We start from the raw sequence: 16,100 nt of genomic DNA on the forward strand, positions 1-16,100 counted from the left end.
AGGGCCCAGAGGACAGTGTCAGAGCCTGGAGTGCCTCCCGCGCCTCCCTCCCAGCCAGACCCGGCAGGGCATCGGCGGGCGGGGTCTCCTGGCCCCAGGGCGGGGCTGGGACCTTCAGGAAAACCTGGGACAGGCTGTGGCTCTGGGAGGCCAGGTTCAAGGAGGGGGTCCCACACCAAGAAGGTCGCTCCTGTTCGGACTCCCTGTGCCCGCCCCGTCCCCAGCTCCGAAGCAGTGGGGAGCAGACGCAGCACCCCCAACCCCGTGGGCCCGGTGCCCAGAGTCCAGGCTCTGTGTCCAGTCAGAGCAGGGCCTGGGCTCCGGGGCCTCTGCACAAGGACCTCAACATCCTCACTGGCACCCCCCACCCCGCCCTCTATCCCGGGGCATCGGTCTGACTCCCAGCCCCAGCGCCGCATCCTGGTCCTGGGCGGCCCAGGCCCCACCCACCTTCCCGCAGCTGCGGCAGTGGTGCTTCCTGCGGATGACGGTGAAGGGGGCTTTGCACGCGGTACACAGGCTGCAGGCCTCGTCCGGGACCCACTCGGGCGGGTCTGTGGCAAGAGAGCGGGGTGGGGGGGGCACGTCAGGCAGAGGGGGCGGAGGTTGCTCCATGTGGCTAAGGGGACCGTGCATACACCCGGGAGCCGAGGAGATGCTGGGGTGGGAAGCGGCAGGCCCGGCCAGCCTGGGTGGGGGCCGCTGGCGGAGCGCCACATTCACTACATTCACGGTGGTCTGGGGCAGAGAGCAGGCGTCACCCAGGCCAGAGCCCCCCACGCACCTTCCAGGTCCCCGTCCCGGGTCTTGGCTGACAGCTCAGACGACGACAGGGTCTCCTGGCACAGGGCACAGTCCTCCAAGGCCGCGCTCCGCAGGGTCTGGGTGACTGGAAGGGGAAGGGTGGCTGCTGGGGTCCATGCACCCTCGCCCACCCCTGGTCGGCACACCTGGGTGCTACGGGGGGGGGCGGCCCCCAGACCCAGGTGAAAGTCCTGTGTCCTCCCCAGGAGCGAGGGGCAGGCACCCTGCTTGACCTGCGCCCACTCCCTCACCACATGACTCCGTTGTGTGTGTGTGTGTGTGAGCATGTCTGTGCGAGTGTGTGCAGGTGCTTGTGGGAGGGCATGCCCATGTGTGCGCACATATGTTCACGAGCGTGCTCGCGGGCCTGTGCCGTGTGGAGCGCGTGCACCTGAGGCAGCTCCCTGAGGGCCTCTGTCCCCTCTGACTCTGGCTGGCCCCCGACCACGGTGACAGAGGGGGTCCGAGGGGAGTGACGCTGTGTCATGTCTGGGCCTTGTCTCTGAGCGGACGGGCACCGTCCCTCCGGCCACTGTCGGCCACAGGAGGCCAGGCGGCCTTGCCGGGCATGTGCAGGGGGCAGGTGGAGAAGTGGCAGGCGCCGCCTGCGAAGCTGTGTGTGTGGCGTGTATGTGGCATGTGTGTGGCACGCGTGTGGCCTGTGACCGCCGCTGCGAAGCTGCAGGCGGTGGCCTCTTGGGGAAGCCCCAGGGCCTGTGGGGTGGGCCCCAGGCCCCAGCAGACAGCCTGGCACGGCCGGGTGGTTTCTGTGTGGGGCGCGGCAGGCCGCGGAACAGCTGGACGGCCGAGGACAGGCTACCCGTGCCCGGGGCCGGGAGTGCGGGCTCCCGCGGGCCGGTCCCTGAGGGCGGCGGGCACCCCAGTCCCATGGCTGCGGACACCGTCCCGGGCCGGCACTCACCCTTCTTCAGCTTCTCCTTGTCGTCCAGTTCTGGCTTGGTGGCCATGACCTCGAAGAGCGTCTTGAGAATACTTCTCAGGTCACTGGCGTAGTTGGTCTGCAGCTGGTCGGCCACGCCTGGGGGAGGGGCCGAGGGAGGGCAGGGTGGGCCCGCTGGCCGGCCTGGGGACTCGGCGCGTTTTCAGATGGGCCAGGATGAAAACCGCCGCCCAGCCCCGGGGACACTCCTCTGGCAGACTGACGCGAAGGCTCGGGGCACATCTTAGCCTTGGGGTCACGGCTGCCACCAACCACTGAGCAGCCACTCCTGAGGGATGATCTCAGAGCCCCAGTGCGCCCACTCCACGGCAGCACCTGCCACTGTCATGGCCACCGGCCCCCAGATGTGCCGCCTGCCCCACAAACACGCGCCACCCCGGCAGCGGCTCCCTCCTTCCGACTCGGCCGTTCTCAGGGAACAGCCGTGCGAGCCCTTTCGGGGGCAGCTGGCTGCCTCCTACAGCCAAGCCGAGGGGAGCTGTGTGCACCCCGCCAGAACACAGGCGCCCTGTGGCCCGTCCCGGCAACGAGGCTGTGACCCACCCTTCCAGAGGGTTCCGTGCCAGCTGTACTGAGCACCTGCTAGGCACAATGCTCCTTAACCCTCAAAACTGACCCTCAGGGAGGCCCCTGGGCAATGATCCTGGGTTCATGACCCCGATTCTGCAGACGCCAGTCCACGGGGCTGCGCTGTGGCTGCGCCCACCCTGGCCCCCTCCCCTGCTGCCCTGAGCAGGGGAGGCCCCAGATGGGGCACCAGGCCTGGGCCCCTTCCCCCGGGGGGCGGGGGGGGGGGGGGGGGGCGGGCTCGGGTTAAGACTCAACACTTTTTGTACTTTTGAATCACGTGGGTGTGCGCTTACTTAAAACACACGAAACTCAAGGAGAACAGGCAAGAGACTCTGTTTTGCTCACTCGCCTCTGAACTCCCGGGAGACAGGACAGTCGCCTTCCCCCAGCCTCCGGCTGTGGACCACCCGCAGGGAAGGAAGCATGCAGCGGGATCTGAACCGCCCCCCCCGGTTCGGGAAGCTGAGGGGCCGCTGCGGGGGCACCCTGGCCACAGACGAAGCCCCCCTCCCCACTTGGAGAGGGTGGCCCGTCGCAGCGGGGAAGCCCCAGGCAGGACCCACGCCACCCATCCCGCCGCGTCACGCCACGGTCCGAACTCGGCCCCAGCTGACACTGGGGCCCCCCCACCCCCAGGCACCGGCCGCTCCCTCCCCCGAAGCACGGCCGCAAGCCCACGCCACCCCAGGCCCACAGGCGGCACCTGAAATGCAGACAAACAGGCGATGGATCAGGTCGTGGCTGCCGTGGAACCGGGACCGGACCTTCTCCCTGGCGGCCACGGGGGCCGCCTCCGCCGCGGTCTCGTCTGGCGGGCGGGACCCGGCCGGGGAGCCACTGTGTGGAGAGGCAGACACAGGCAGCGCGGGGTGAGGCGCGGCAGGGGCCCTGGGCTGGCATCGCGCGCGGCTTTCTCCTGCGGGGGGGGGGGGGGGCGGGGGGGGCGGGCGGGCCCCTGCACCTGCCCGGAGTGTCTGCCGGCCCTGACCGGGGGCAGCGTCCCCACAGGAGACGGCAGGGGACACACAGACACACCAGGGAGAGGGAGGCTGAGCGCCTCGACACACTCGGAACTGAGGGACGGCCGGGCCGCCAGGCTCCTCCCCGGCCTCCGAGGGGTGCGGCCCCCCTTTCTGGGTCTGCCTGCCATTCGGGGTGACCGCCGAGTCTGCACTGAGCCAGGGTGCTCCCCTGGGCCGGGTGTGTCCTGACCCCCCCCAACCCCATTCTCCAGCCCTCCATCTCCTGTCCCCGATTTCTGCCATTTGGTCCTACTTTCTGGGAAGCGTCCTCCATTTTTTCCTTTTACTTTCCCCCTGGCATTTTAATTTCCTGCTCTCACTGTAGTTTCCTGGTTGCAAAAATCTTTCATCTATCTGGAACACTCCTTGTAAGTTTTAAGGAGTTGCGTTGGCCGCCTGCAGGACCCCTGGCACCTGTTTCCTGGAGGAGCCGCCTCTTTCCAAGGCCACAGGGCCTCGGAGGGTGGAGCTGCCTGGCAGGGGGACCCCTCTCGTAAACCTGCCGGGGACTTTGGAAACACCTCTGGCTCCAGGTGAGTGAGTCAGGGTTGGCCCACTCCCAGCTGGGGTCACCGGCACCCCAGACACTGCACCCCACACTGCACAGCAGCTGTGTGCACCGGCTGTTCCAGCGAAACCCACAGTGATGATGGGAAACCCAGGGGTCCGGTTCTGCGGGGGCGAGCGGGTCAGGGGTGGGGGCGCGGCTCCCGCAGTGGGTGCCTGAGCCCCTTCACACACAGCAGGAACGCAGAGCTGCCCCACCCCTGACGCAGGCTCACCCTCCCAGTGCAAGGCCATTTGGGAAGCGCTAAAGTGGGGTGCTGCTGAGCACTCGGCCGCTGCAACCTGGGGGGTGGGTGCGTTTCGTGCATTTGTTTGAGTATTTAATCTTCCACCAGGACAGGAGGCTAGGCGTGGGGCCGGGTGTGCCAGCCGAGGGAACCTCAGGCTTCCAGGAGGACCCCAGCTACAACCTAGGGCTCTCCCCTCCCGGCCTCCGGGTTCTGAAGCGGAAGCCCCTGACTTTCAGCCTGGGGGGGCCTCACTGTCCAGGGTGTCGGCTTTGTGCAGCACTGCCTGTCTCAGCGGCTGCTTCACTCGGAAGACCTGGCAGCAGGGGCCAGACACTGAGCACGTCCAACCTAACAAGGCCCAGAGGCTCCGAGACTTGCGGTGGAACCGCCAGGGACGAGAGCACCCACCGCCAACGAGAGCTACTTCCCGTGGCAGCTCAACGTCACGGCAAAGGCAAGGTCGAACGCACAAGGAGATCTGGGCTCGAGATCTGGGGACGTGCGTACACAAAGTTTCACCCAGCGTCCCTCACGGCAGCCGGACGGTGGAGCCACCGTGCGTCCGTCCCCCAATGCAGAAACGGCTCAACAAAACGTGCCCCCCCAACCACGGTGGAATGTTCTTCAGCCTCAAAAAGGAAGGGAATCCTGCTCCCTGCTACAACGCGGCTGAGCCTGGAGGACACGAGCTGCAGGACATTAGCCAGTCGCCAAGGACAGACGCCACGAGTCCGTCCGCCCACACGAGGAGCGGGAGCGTCGGAATCGCAGAGCCGGAAAGCGGGAGGCGGCTCCCGGGCGGGGGCGGGGGCGGGAGCGAGTGTTGGACGCGGACAGAGGGTCGGTTTTCCCAGGCGGACAAGTCCTGGAGCTGGACAGGGGCACGGGCTGCGCAGGCCTGGGGGTGCGCACAGCGCCACCGACGAGCGAGCGTGCGCGAAGGTGGATACACCGCACATTCCACGTCTGTTTCGCCAAAAGTATAAAAAGCGGGGGAGAAACACTCAGGACGAGCGAGGGGAGGACACGGGAAAGACGTGGAGGCCTGCGTGGCCGGAGGGCGGGCTTGGCGGGCGCTCCCCACGAGAGGCGGGAGGGAACGCGTGCGTCAGGGCGGGGACGTCACGGTGCGCACGGCACGGCACGCCGTGCGTGCGGGGCGGGCAAAGGCGGGTTCCAGCCGGGAGCGGGCGGGACCCAGTTCGTTTATCGCCGTGGTGTTTGGCACGTAAACAACTGTGCCCCTACTTCTGCCCTTCCCTGTTTATCAGTAAAGCTGTTCTTTTGAAAACGCAATTACACGAAGACAGGATAGCAATAAACAAGCTGAAAGTGGAATTAAGAAACACGCCCGTTCCATGACGGTATCGAAACGATTTAGGAACTTGGAATAAATTTAGCCAAAAAGTGCAAGAGTTTCACACTGGAAGCTGGAGCGCGGCACCGGCCTCGATGGGAAACGACCCGAACCAGCGGGAAGGCAGGCCGTGTGCGTGGACGGGGGACGGTGTTGTTCGGCCGGCGGCAGTGGCCCGCCTGGTCTGCAGGGTCCGCGCGACCTGGCCGAGGTATCAGCTGCCCTTTCCTTCCGTGCAGACGTGGACAAACTCGTGCTAAAATCCACGCGAAAACTCGAGGACCCAGAACAACCAAAATGATCTCGAAAAAGAAAAAAAATTGAAGTTGGAGAACTCCCACTCGTGATATACGGTTCAGTGGGAAACGGCACGGATCCAGAGGGGCACGGGCCTCGATGTTTATGGGGTGCAGAGGCCCGTCACTGAGGGAGCGACAGGGGGTTCCAACACTCGGGCTGGGAAGCCTGGGCTCCGTGTGCAGAAGAAGGAAGCTGGGCCCTCACCTCACACCACATGCGAAAACAAACTCAAGATGGATCAAAATCCTAAACGCAAAAATGAACTCAAAATGGACTGAAATCCTGAATGCAAAAATGAACTCAAGTTGGATCGAAATCCTGAATGCGGGAGCTAAAATTCTTCAAGGAAAACATACATCTGTGTGCCCTAGGATTAGGCAACAGTTTCTAAGGTACATCGCCGAAAGCACAGACCCAAAGACAAAACCGGTGAACCGGTCTTCATCAGAATCAAACACCTTTGTTCTTCGAAAGACACCATCCAGAAACGCAGACACAGCCCACAGTGTGGGAGAAAGTGTTGCAGATCATGGATCTAATAAGAACTCTTTCTGCATTCCAGTATAGAAATTGCTTTGTACTGTCATCCATTCCTGTAACCCGGGAGGTCACAGGTTCGATTCCCAGTCAGGGCACGTGCCTGGGTTGTGGCTCAGCCCCCAGCTGGGGCAGGTGCAAGAGGCAACCCAGTCGATGTTTCTCTCTCACACTGATGTCTCTCCCCCTCTCTCCTCCTTCCCCCACTCTCTAAGATCCGTAAGCATGTCCTCGGGTGAAGACAGTACAATAAAGATTCGGGAACTTCCTGAGCCCGAGAGAGCCGCCTGGGAGGCGCCGAAGCCCACGTCACGCCGTGTGGCAGGTGCCGAGTGCTTCCCTCCGAGACCAGGAACAAGGCACGGCCACCCTGTGTCCTCACTGGGCAGACGCACAGCCAGGGAGTGAAGGGCATCCAATCGGGGGCGGGGGGGTTGGCTCTATGCACAGGGGACGTGTCCATCTGTGTAGAAAATCTTTAAAAAAAAAAAACACCCTACTGTAACTAACAGAACTTAGCAAGTCTGCAGGTGACGAGATCAATGTAAAAGTTAACTTAATTCCTATTAGCAACGAACCGTCAGACACTTAAACTACAAAGCAGCACCAGTCATGGTAGCATGGAAAACATAAGATACTTAGGGACAAATATGACCAGAGATGCGTAAGGTTTCTACAGTAAAAACGATACAATGTTGGTGACAGTCGTCAAAGGCCTGAATCAACGGAGAGATTTACCGTGTTCATGAACCGGAAGACTCCACAGGATTGAGTTGTTAATTCTTCATTCCCAAACTGACGGATAGGTTGGACATAATGCCAATAAAATTCCTAGCAGGCTTTTTAAAAATAAAAATAAAAAGGGAAGAAACTGACGACCTGCTTCTGAAAGTCACAGGTCACGCGAGAGTCCCAGGCCACCTGGACAAAGGAGAGCGAGCTGGAGACACACACTGCCTGGCCTTGCGGCCCCTTGTGAAGCCCCTGCCACGCAGACAGTGGGACATCGGTGACCGCGCAGACCAGGCCCGGGGCGCAGCCCAGAGGGTCCCGAAACAAACCCGACGGGGTCTGGCCCCGGGGAAGGGCAGCGAGGCGGAGAGGAGAGAGTCTCTCCCAGCAAACAGAGCCGGGGCCGTTGTCTCTTCCTGCACAAAACTGAGTTCTCCTCGGAGCCACGCCTCACAAGAGGGGCAAAGGTTAACTCGGAGTGGTAAGAGGTGTAAAAGTAAAACCAAAAAGTAAAAAACTTTTTGGGGAAAAAAGGAAAAAAGTCACTGTGGCTTTGGGTTATAAAAGTAATTCTAAGGCATAATATCAAAATTACAATCCACACACAAAAAAGGCGGTAAACTGGGCAAACCAGCTTCATCAAGATGAAGAACTCCTGCCCTCTGCAGCCACTCTGAGGACGCGCGGACCAGCCCCAGGCCGGAGGAGAGGCGCGTGGGGTGCGCGTCTGGGGAAGGACGCGGATCCCGCGGGAGAGCTCTCCAAGCCCCCCGAGGAAGCCGCACGAGGAAGCAGCACGAGATCCGAGCAGATGTTTCGCCCGAGGGCACAGGCGGGAGACAGTGAGGCCGCGTGAGGCCCACTCAGGCCGCCAGGCCGGCCGAGGGCGGAGGGACAGTGTGGGCGAGGCTGCGAGGGACTGGGACCCTCTGCTTCGGCAGGGATTCGCAGACCGGTTTATTTCGGTTCGGCTGTTTCGAGCAGCCCCGGAACGCCAGACCATGTCCACCGTGCTTGCAGGGGCCCCTGGCTCCGATGCTGCGGCCTCCGCTCCGGAAGGGCCACCGCGCCCCCGCTCTTCGCTCGCCTCCCGTGCCCTCCGCTCGGGCCGCCACCTTGGCCCTGCCACCTTGGGCTCACCCCCGCCAGCACCTGCAGATCTCAGGAATGTCACCCCCTACGGGAGGCCGCCTCCCGTGGCCCAGCACCACTTCCTTTCCTTCCTGGCTGAGGGATGGGGGCGGGGCGCGGGAGACGGGCGCCGAGGTGGTGTGGTGGGCTGCGGTGGGCTGCGGTGAAGGCAGGCAGACAGGAGGGGGAGGGGAGGGGAGGCAGCCAGGCTGCGGGGAGAAGCTGAGTCAGGAAGGAGGGATCTGAAGGCCGGAGGAGACCACACGGGTGGGAAGCCTGGGGGGGCCGCGGGGCCAGCACGGGTCTGTCCCAGGCGGGCGGTCACCCCAGTCACTGCCACCCCTGGTGCCCGGACGTGTTCTCCCCCGCTCGGTACCCGGTGGTCCGCCAGGGGGACAGAGGGCAGAAGTTGCCTCTGGGACTTGGAAACTCAGTCTGCAAAGTGCAACCAAAGGCGTCTGTCAGTCGAAAGATATCAATGAACCAAACCAAAGGGCACCTGGGGAAAGCCACCTGCAGCAAACGGAGCAGACAGAAGGGACGTTCTCCAGTCGGTAAGGGAATCCTGGCAACCCAGCTGGGCAACCCTTGGAGGACAACCGGCGGGGCAGCAGTGTCCACCCGGCCCAGGAGCAGGAGGCCGAAGCAGCAGGAAGCGCTCTGAGAAGCAGGAGCTACGGGAGGGAGGGCTCTGCTCTGCTCTGGGCCTGAGAAGACCAGGGGCCAACAGCCACAGCGGGGGACAGCCCCCCGAGGAAGCCCTGACAACAGGGGCAGAGCCTCAGGGACCCCACAGCTTTGCTGCGGTCACTCTGTCCCCGGCACTGTTGCTAAGGAAACAGTCGGAAGGCAGAGCCCTGAGGGGCGCAACCAGGGGCTCACCACCCTGGGAAATGCGGGACTGGGACGCGAGGGAACAAATTGGCGAGTGTCCTTGTGACCCAGGGAAAGTCTACGAAGAAAACCTTGTTCTCAACGGTCTTTGTGCAACACAATCAAAATAACATTCGGTGGGAAAACAACAGAACTGCTCACAGGATTTGGGGTGGCTTTGATTTCCTTCCTTTATTCTCGTTTATGTCTTCCTAAGTGTCCACACTGAAAGGGGCCCAGCTGCTAATCAGGGAAGAGAGAGAGAGTCCGTGTCACTTTTTAAGATGGCAGGGGCTGGACACACACGTTAGTGACACAAAACATCCAGGGAAAGGACGGACGCCCTCAAGACAGACGGATTTCCGCTTTCTAGGTAAGTAACTGAGTCCGCGGCCTTCGAGTACAGAACGTTCTGGATAATGAGCCGAGGCTACGCAGGGACAGCACGCTTTTTAAAAACTGCCAACGTTTCCCCAAAAGGCTAATCTGGGAGCCCAGAAAAGCTAAGAAAGGAAGCGGTGAAGGAAAACCCACTGGTCCCAGCCATTCTGCCCAGGACCCTGGGGCCAGGGCAGTGAGCTGAAGGCCCGAGTTTCTCCTGGCTGGGACCTTCCTCCGGGACTCCCGCAGCCGCAGCCGGGCCCTTCCAACGGGGAGGGCGGGGTGCTGTCCGGCTGGGCGGGGGAAAGACGCTCCAGGGCTCCGTAGGGCGAGCAGACCCGGGCCACAGCTCCATGCGTCTCCTTCGAGGCACCACCTCAAAGTGGGGCGCCCAGGCCTGACTCCCGCTCAGGACAGGGAGCTCCTGAGCGCGGGGCCCTGCGGGGTCTCCGTGGGCCTCCACCTGCTGGTCGGAGCGATGCCCCGCCCCGCCCAGCAGACCAGCCGCCCGCCTTGCGAAGCTCACACGCGCTCCCTAACAACGCAGGCCGCGTGGATATGGGTGAAATTTCTGCCTGTGGCTAGACACAAGGCTGGTCTTTTGCGTCTGTTTTATCAGTGCTGCCTCATCACCTCAGTCCTGGCGCCCCCTCAGGCCCGTGAGGTCCCACCACCGCCGGGTCCGGGTCCCCCGAGTCCGTGCAGCCTCGCCCAGCACCCGGGAGCCAGCCAGGGATGGGACCGGGCCTGCCTGCGGCTGGGACGGCGCCACCTGCTGGCCGGATCCCCCGCTGCCTGCCCGCAGTGCGGGCCCGGCACCGCTGTCCGAGGTCCTGACCCAAGCCCGGCTGCCCTTCCCCAGACCCTCTGCACCTCCGGGAATCCCGGAGGGTGGGGCGTCTCTCGGGGCCGCTCTGGGGCTCTCTTCCCTTCTCCCAGCTCGGCCTCAGCGTGCGTGCTGACGCTCGGCAAGACGCCAGACACGAACGAGGTTGCCGAGCATGAGAACCTGGCTATGTGAGCTGTCCCGACCAGGCCGGTCTGTGGAGCTGGCTTCGTGGGTGCCAGGGCGCAGGAGGGGCGGGGGTCACCGCCGACCCCACACAGAAACGGCGGCTGAAGGCTGTGCAGGCTGTGTGGCCGACAGGGGAGCTGCGGTGGCCAGAGGGGCAGGTGTGGTCCCCTACCTGCAGGGTCCCGGCCAGCTCCTCGAACCACATGGCGGGAGGACGAGGCCAGAGAGGGGGTGGCGGGGGCTGCGCTGCCCTGCACCCAGAGACCACCCCCCTGCATGAAGACCCCTCCCCCGGACCTCCACTGAGCACCCTCTGGCCCAGCTCCCCCAGCTCCTGGCAGGGGCCCTGTCCGGCCCCCACACCACTGGACACAGTGCAGGCCTGTGAGTCAGGGCCCTGGTGACAGTAAGGCAGCCACGTGGGAGCAGCGGAGGCTGAGTCCCGCCCCTGCGCTGCCCAATGTCAAGGACAGAGTGGGCACGTGGCGGGCTGAGCCTGCTTTGTCCAGGAGGAGTCGGGCTTCAGGGACAGAGGCGGCCTGGAGTCCAGAGAGACGGAGACAGGCAGGGCCTCGGGGGGCGAGGGAGGAGCACCCAGGGAGGGCAGGGGCAGGGAGGGCACTGCCTGAGGGTCCGCCCCAGGGTGGTCTTAGGATCCCAGGTGGCCCACGCTGAGGGCCCGTGGAGCCGAGCAGCCGTGGGGGCAGGGGCACCAGATGCCCAGCAAAGACAAGTGGAAAGCGAGCTCAGAGACAGCCGTGCCCACTCGCCACCGCCCGGCCCACCCACATGCCCACCACGCCAGGGCCAGGATGGGCCACGGCGGCCAAAGGGCATGGACCAAGGGCTGGGCTCTGTGCCATCACCCAAAAGGCTCCCGTAACGTCAGGGGCCCACTGGGGGACGTCTCCCAGCTGGGTGCAGCCCCCAGGCCCACAGGGGCCTGGCACAAGATACAAGCCACCTGCAGCCTCAATGCCACACGCTGTCCACCTCACCGCACTCGCACACCCCTCACCGCTCACGCCCCTCACCGCGAGTGCTCCTCACTGTGCACTCAAGCTCCTCACCCTGCCCGCTCCTCACCACACACATGTACACTCCTCACCATGCACGCATGGTCCTCACCCTGCACGCTCCTCACCGCGCACACACACTCCTCGTGGTGCACACTCCTCACCATGTGCGCTCCTCACCACCCACGCACGCTCTTCGCTGCACACGCTCCTCATTGCAGAGGCCCCGTGGGAAGCACGTGGCCACTGAGAAGCAGCAGACACTGCTCCCTGAAGTGCAAAGCCAGGGAGGACGAGTCCAGTGGCCCGAGGCTCTTACCTGGACCCTGACAGGCACTGGCGCCCCTCCGTGGCCTCTGCGGACTGCCCGGCGTCCTGCAGCCTGGCCATGGGCTCCTTTTGCTGACCACCGCCGCCACCTCCATGCGACCCGTCTGCTGCGTCTGCCGGGGGCCCTGAGGGGAGTGCCAGGCACTTGTTGGAAGCAGGGGCTTTGGGCTCCTGGCTGTCGGGCGTGTCTTCCGAGGGCGGGGGGGCTGGGGTGCCCTCGGGCAGCGTCTCCAGGGCAGGCTGGGCCTCCTCCAGTCTCTCGGCTGCACCCTTGGCACTGGCCTTGGCCACGCCCACATAGGAGGCGCTGATGACGCCCCCGGGGCTGCGCTTGTCCTGCAGGCTCTCGGCCGTGTCCTCCCGGCCGCCCCCACAGCCCCCGCAGCACACGCAGGAGTTCAGGAGACAGTTGGCGGCCGCGGTACTGAGTTCGTGGGAGCCATCCTCCGCGCCCCCGGCCGCGGGCTCCGACGGGGAGACGCCGTCTCCCGAGCCTTCCGGGGCGGAGCTGGAGCAGTCCAGCGCGGTGGGCGACTTGGGGTTGAAGATGACCGTGGCCGAGAGCTTCATGCCCCCCGTCCGGTGGGCGACCATCTCGGCCATCTCCACGTCGTCCGTGACCACCTCCCAGCCGTCCAGGGGCCGCGGGGCGTCCAGGCAGCTGCAGGAGCCGGGGCCCGCGGCCCAGGCCTTGGCGTCCTCAACGTTGTTGTTGTTGTTGGCCACGTCTTCCTCCTCCTCTGTGGCCCCCGCCTGCCCGCCCCGCCCCCTCTCCCGGGGCTCAGCACGGGGGCCGCCTGTCCACCCGGCCGGGCTGCCCGGGGCCTCTGTCGACCCGTCCACGTCGTCCATGAAGAACACCCTTCCCTCCTCCTCCTCGCCGCCCGGCTGCAGCAGCCGGCCGCCTGGGGAGGCCTCGCCCCGGGGGCTGTCCTCGGCCCCTGGCCTGCGTGCAGGCGACTGGCAGGCGCTGGGCGGGGACAGCAGGGACGACATCGCGTCCCCAGCCCGGCACACCATGCGGTTGAGCTGCTCCAGCTCCTGGTCGTCGTACTGCATGGAGCAGGCCAGCTCCGCCTCCGGGGTCTTGGTCTTGGCGGACAGCAGCTCCTCGGGGGGCAGGGGCGCGGGGAAGGCAGGCGCCAGGGCGGGCGGCACCGGCCCATCGGCCCGGATGGGGAACTCCACGTCCTGCGAGATGCAGAGGTTCCTCTCCAGCACGTGCAGCTCGTCCTCGGTCAGGGTCTGCAGCAGGTCCCTGCGGGGGACGGGGGACGGGGGACGAGACAGGACAGGTGAGGGTCCCGACGGCCACGCCCCACCCCCCCAGAGCGCACAGGGCGCCCCCCGTCCCGTGCACACATTTCCTCACTGCAGAGTGAGGCGTGGCGGCCGCCTGGAGCGGTCCCCTCCCCGGGCTCTGAAACCTCCTGCTGCCAACGAGCGAGCTCTGGTCCTCGGGGACGCGGTAATTGCGCTAATAAACGCATTTACGAGTGAAAAATGTGTGTTGGTTCCCACACAGACCTTCACCCTTTCATCGGGCAATTACCACGAACCCGTCTGTGTGCCAGGCTCGCTCAGGGAGACAGGCCGGTCCCCGCCCCGGGGGTCTGCCTCGGGAGAGGCAAGAAGATAAATATTTATGCGAGGAATGATCGAATTACAACAACGCCAACTGCAAACAGAGGAAAATGCTAGCCAGGAGGAGGGTGCCTGGTTTAGTCTGGGAGACTTCCTGGAGGAGGGGGCCCTGGGCCAGGGAGCGGAGGCCCACGGGCGCTCTGTGCCAGGAGGAGCGTGAGCCAGCCTGGGGCCCGAGGCCCACGTGCAGCCCTGGGTGCCGTCCTGGACCAGTGTGCAGGAGAGAGCGGCCCTCGGCACCGCCCAGCCCGTGGGTCGGGCCGCCCGCCGTAGCCCACATCGCCCAGTTCTCGGCCCGTCCCACAGGGCCGAGGGGAACCACAGAGGGCAGGCGCCGGGCCAGCAGCCGGGCGCTGAGGCTGGAGATCGGTCAGCACGTGACTGACTGTTCAGGGACAAAGACCTGGGCCCCGGGGGCAAGGACAGGAACTACCACGGGGCTCGGACGCCACGATCCGGCAGCCGAGACCACGACGGAGGCCCCCGCCCCACCGGCTGGGGCAGAGGAGGGCAAGGAGCTGCACGGCACCCCCACCCGACAGAAAAAGGGGGCCGGTGGCAAACGCAGCCTTCAGCACCCCTCCCCTCCCCGGGACCCGTCCCCCTCCCCCCTCGCCCCCACCTTATCTTCCGCAGCAGCGTGTGGAAGGGCCGGAACAGCTCGGACATGTCCTCCACCTTGCGGTCCAAGTTCAGGGGTCCGTCCGCGTAGACCACGAGGCCGCTGCATTCGAGACAGAAAGGCCGGCCTGGCGTCGAGCCCTGCCCGGGGCCTGGGCCAGCCCAGACCAACCCTGGGGCCTCGGCGGCCACCTCGTGAGCAGGTCAATTAAGGGAAAGGCAGCGGCAGCTGCCACGCAGACGGAGCCATGTTGGGTTAGCCCAGGGTCCCCGGAGGGACCGCAGGTCAACCAGCACACACGTGTGCGCGCGGCACTGGGCCGTCACCGAGACCCACCTCCCGGAGACGAAACACACGCCTTGTGCTCCACCGGCCACCCAGGCAGAGGCTTGAGAGGCCGAGGCCTGGGAGCATGTGCCCCCAAACGAAACAGACGCCAGAGCTGGAGTCCCGTCCGGGGCAGCGGGCAGCCCCCGTCCATGCACTGGACGCAGACAGAGCTCAGCCCCAGGCCCCCTCCCATGCAGCAGCCTCGAGCGCCCATGCTGGGCCCCAGGTTCCGGGTCCCGCAGGGATCGGGGATGAGCATCTTGGGGACGCTCTGCACGGACAGTGAGACCTCACAGCGGCGCTCTCCCGGCTCCCCCCGCCCACCTCCGCGGCCCTCAGGCCTCGGTCTCGTGGCCCTGTCCACGCCCCGACGTCCAGGCGCTGCCCTGTGTCAGACACGCTCTGGGCGCGGCCTCCCCGCGCAGCTCTGACCATCCCGCCACAGCCCCTCCCCGGCAGGTCCCCGAACCCACAGGGAGCTCTGTGCTTCCTGCTCCCAGCCTCTCCCAGGTGGTCTCCACGCCCGCCGGCCCCTCCCGGAAGTCTGGCCCACGCCCATGCCCTTCCCAGACAGGCAGGCAGCCTCCTGTCACTGCCCAGGCAGCACGGCCTCTCCCCCGGGCATCCTTGGGCCTCGAGAGGCGCCCCCTCCTCTGTCCTGGGACCTAGCGCCCTGCTGACTGCTGCTCCGGGGGCCCGAGTCTGCAGGCAGAGCCCCCCACACACCGTGCACAGCCCCGCCCGGCGCCAGCACCCACTGTCATCCCGGCCCAGCCCGTCTCTCCGGAGGACCCTCATGGGTGCCTTCCATCTCCAGGGTCCAGACAGCTCAGGCCTCGGCACATGCACCTGCCAACAGGGCAGCGGCCTCCACTCTGCGAGTGAGTGGGGTCTCATCGCCCAAGTGGGGTCGGGGCGGTGCCATCGGCGGGGTCCCGCTTGCTCAGGGACACATCCAGTCAGCAAGGTCAAGGGGCACGCAGCGCTGAGCGAAAGGACTTCCTCCCAGCACAAGAGTGGGTGCCCTGCGCAGAGAGCACGGGCCTCACTCCTCGCCCAGGCCCCACGCGGGCAGCGAGGAGGCGCGGGGGCGGCTCTGGGCACGGCTCCGGGCGCAGCAGGGGTGGGGGCACGCCCTGCGTGGCGCGGAGCTGGCCGCTCCCCGTCTTCGGGGTGTCTTTGCGCGTCCTGGGCCACGTCCGTGGATGTGCTGAAGCTCTTCACTGTGACGAAGCCCGAGCTGCGTCTCTTCCACGTGCTGCTCACGCTTTGGGTGTCCAAGGATCCACTGGCCAAACCGAGGACGCGGAAGGTCCCCTCCTGGGTCGGCCGGAGTTCTCCAGGGAAGCAGCCCCAGCAGCCGCTATCCACGAGGGGCCGGCTACGCAGCTCAGAGGTGCCTCCGCCCTGTGCCCGCGCACAGCGCGGCAGGCCGGGCACACAGCGCCGTGGGAGCACCTGTTTGCCTACCGAGCGGGGGAGGGGGGAGGCAGCAGACTCCGCCCCCAGTCCTGCCACCCCTCCTGGCTCGGCTCCCCCGCTTACCCTCTGCTGTGCTCCGAGAGCTCCCTGGGTGCCACCTGGGGGTCCCGGGCCACCCACACCTCAAAGACAGGACCCTGCAAGGGTGCAGTTCTGGGGATGTCCACAGGGTCTTGACTCCCCCGGAAGTGCCGGT

General features: G+C 65.6%; 1 protein-coding gene across 1 annotated transcript in view; it reads right to left on the reverse strand.

The window, feature by feature from the left end:
- Positions 1–16,100, reverse strand: part of ZFYVE28 (zinc finger FYVE-type containing 28) — a 44,981-nt gene that overhangs the window by 1,292 nt on the left and 27,589 nt on the right. Inside the window, exons 7-12 of the mRNA XM_028503847.2 lie at positions 14,093–14,194; positions 11,816–13,084; positions 3,039–3,172; positions 1,727–1,843; positions 785–889; positions 451–554 (exon numbers count right to left, since the gene is read on the reverse strand). Coding sequence (XP_028359648.2) covers positions 451–554; positions 785–889; positions 1,727–1,843; positions 3,039–3,172; positions 11,816–13,084; positions 14,093–14,194 — 1,831 coding nt within the window. The remainder of the gene's footprint in view (positions 1–450; positions 555–784; positions 890–1,726; positions 1,844–3,038; positions 3,173–11,815; positions 13,085–14,092; positions 14,195–16,100) is intronic.

The sequence above is a fragment of the Phyllostomus discolor genome, chromosome 1 (genome assembly GCF_004126475.2).
Source record: "Phyllostomus discolor isolate MPI-MPIP mPhyDis1 chromosome 1, mPhyDis1.pri.v3, whole genome shotgun sequence".
NCBI lineage: Eukaryota > Metazoa > Chordata > Mammalia > Chiroptera > Phyllostomidae > Phyllostomus > Phyllostomus discolor.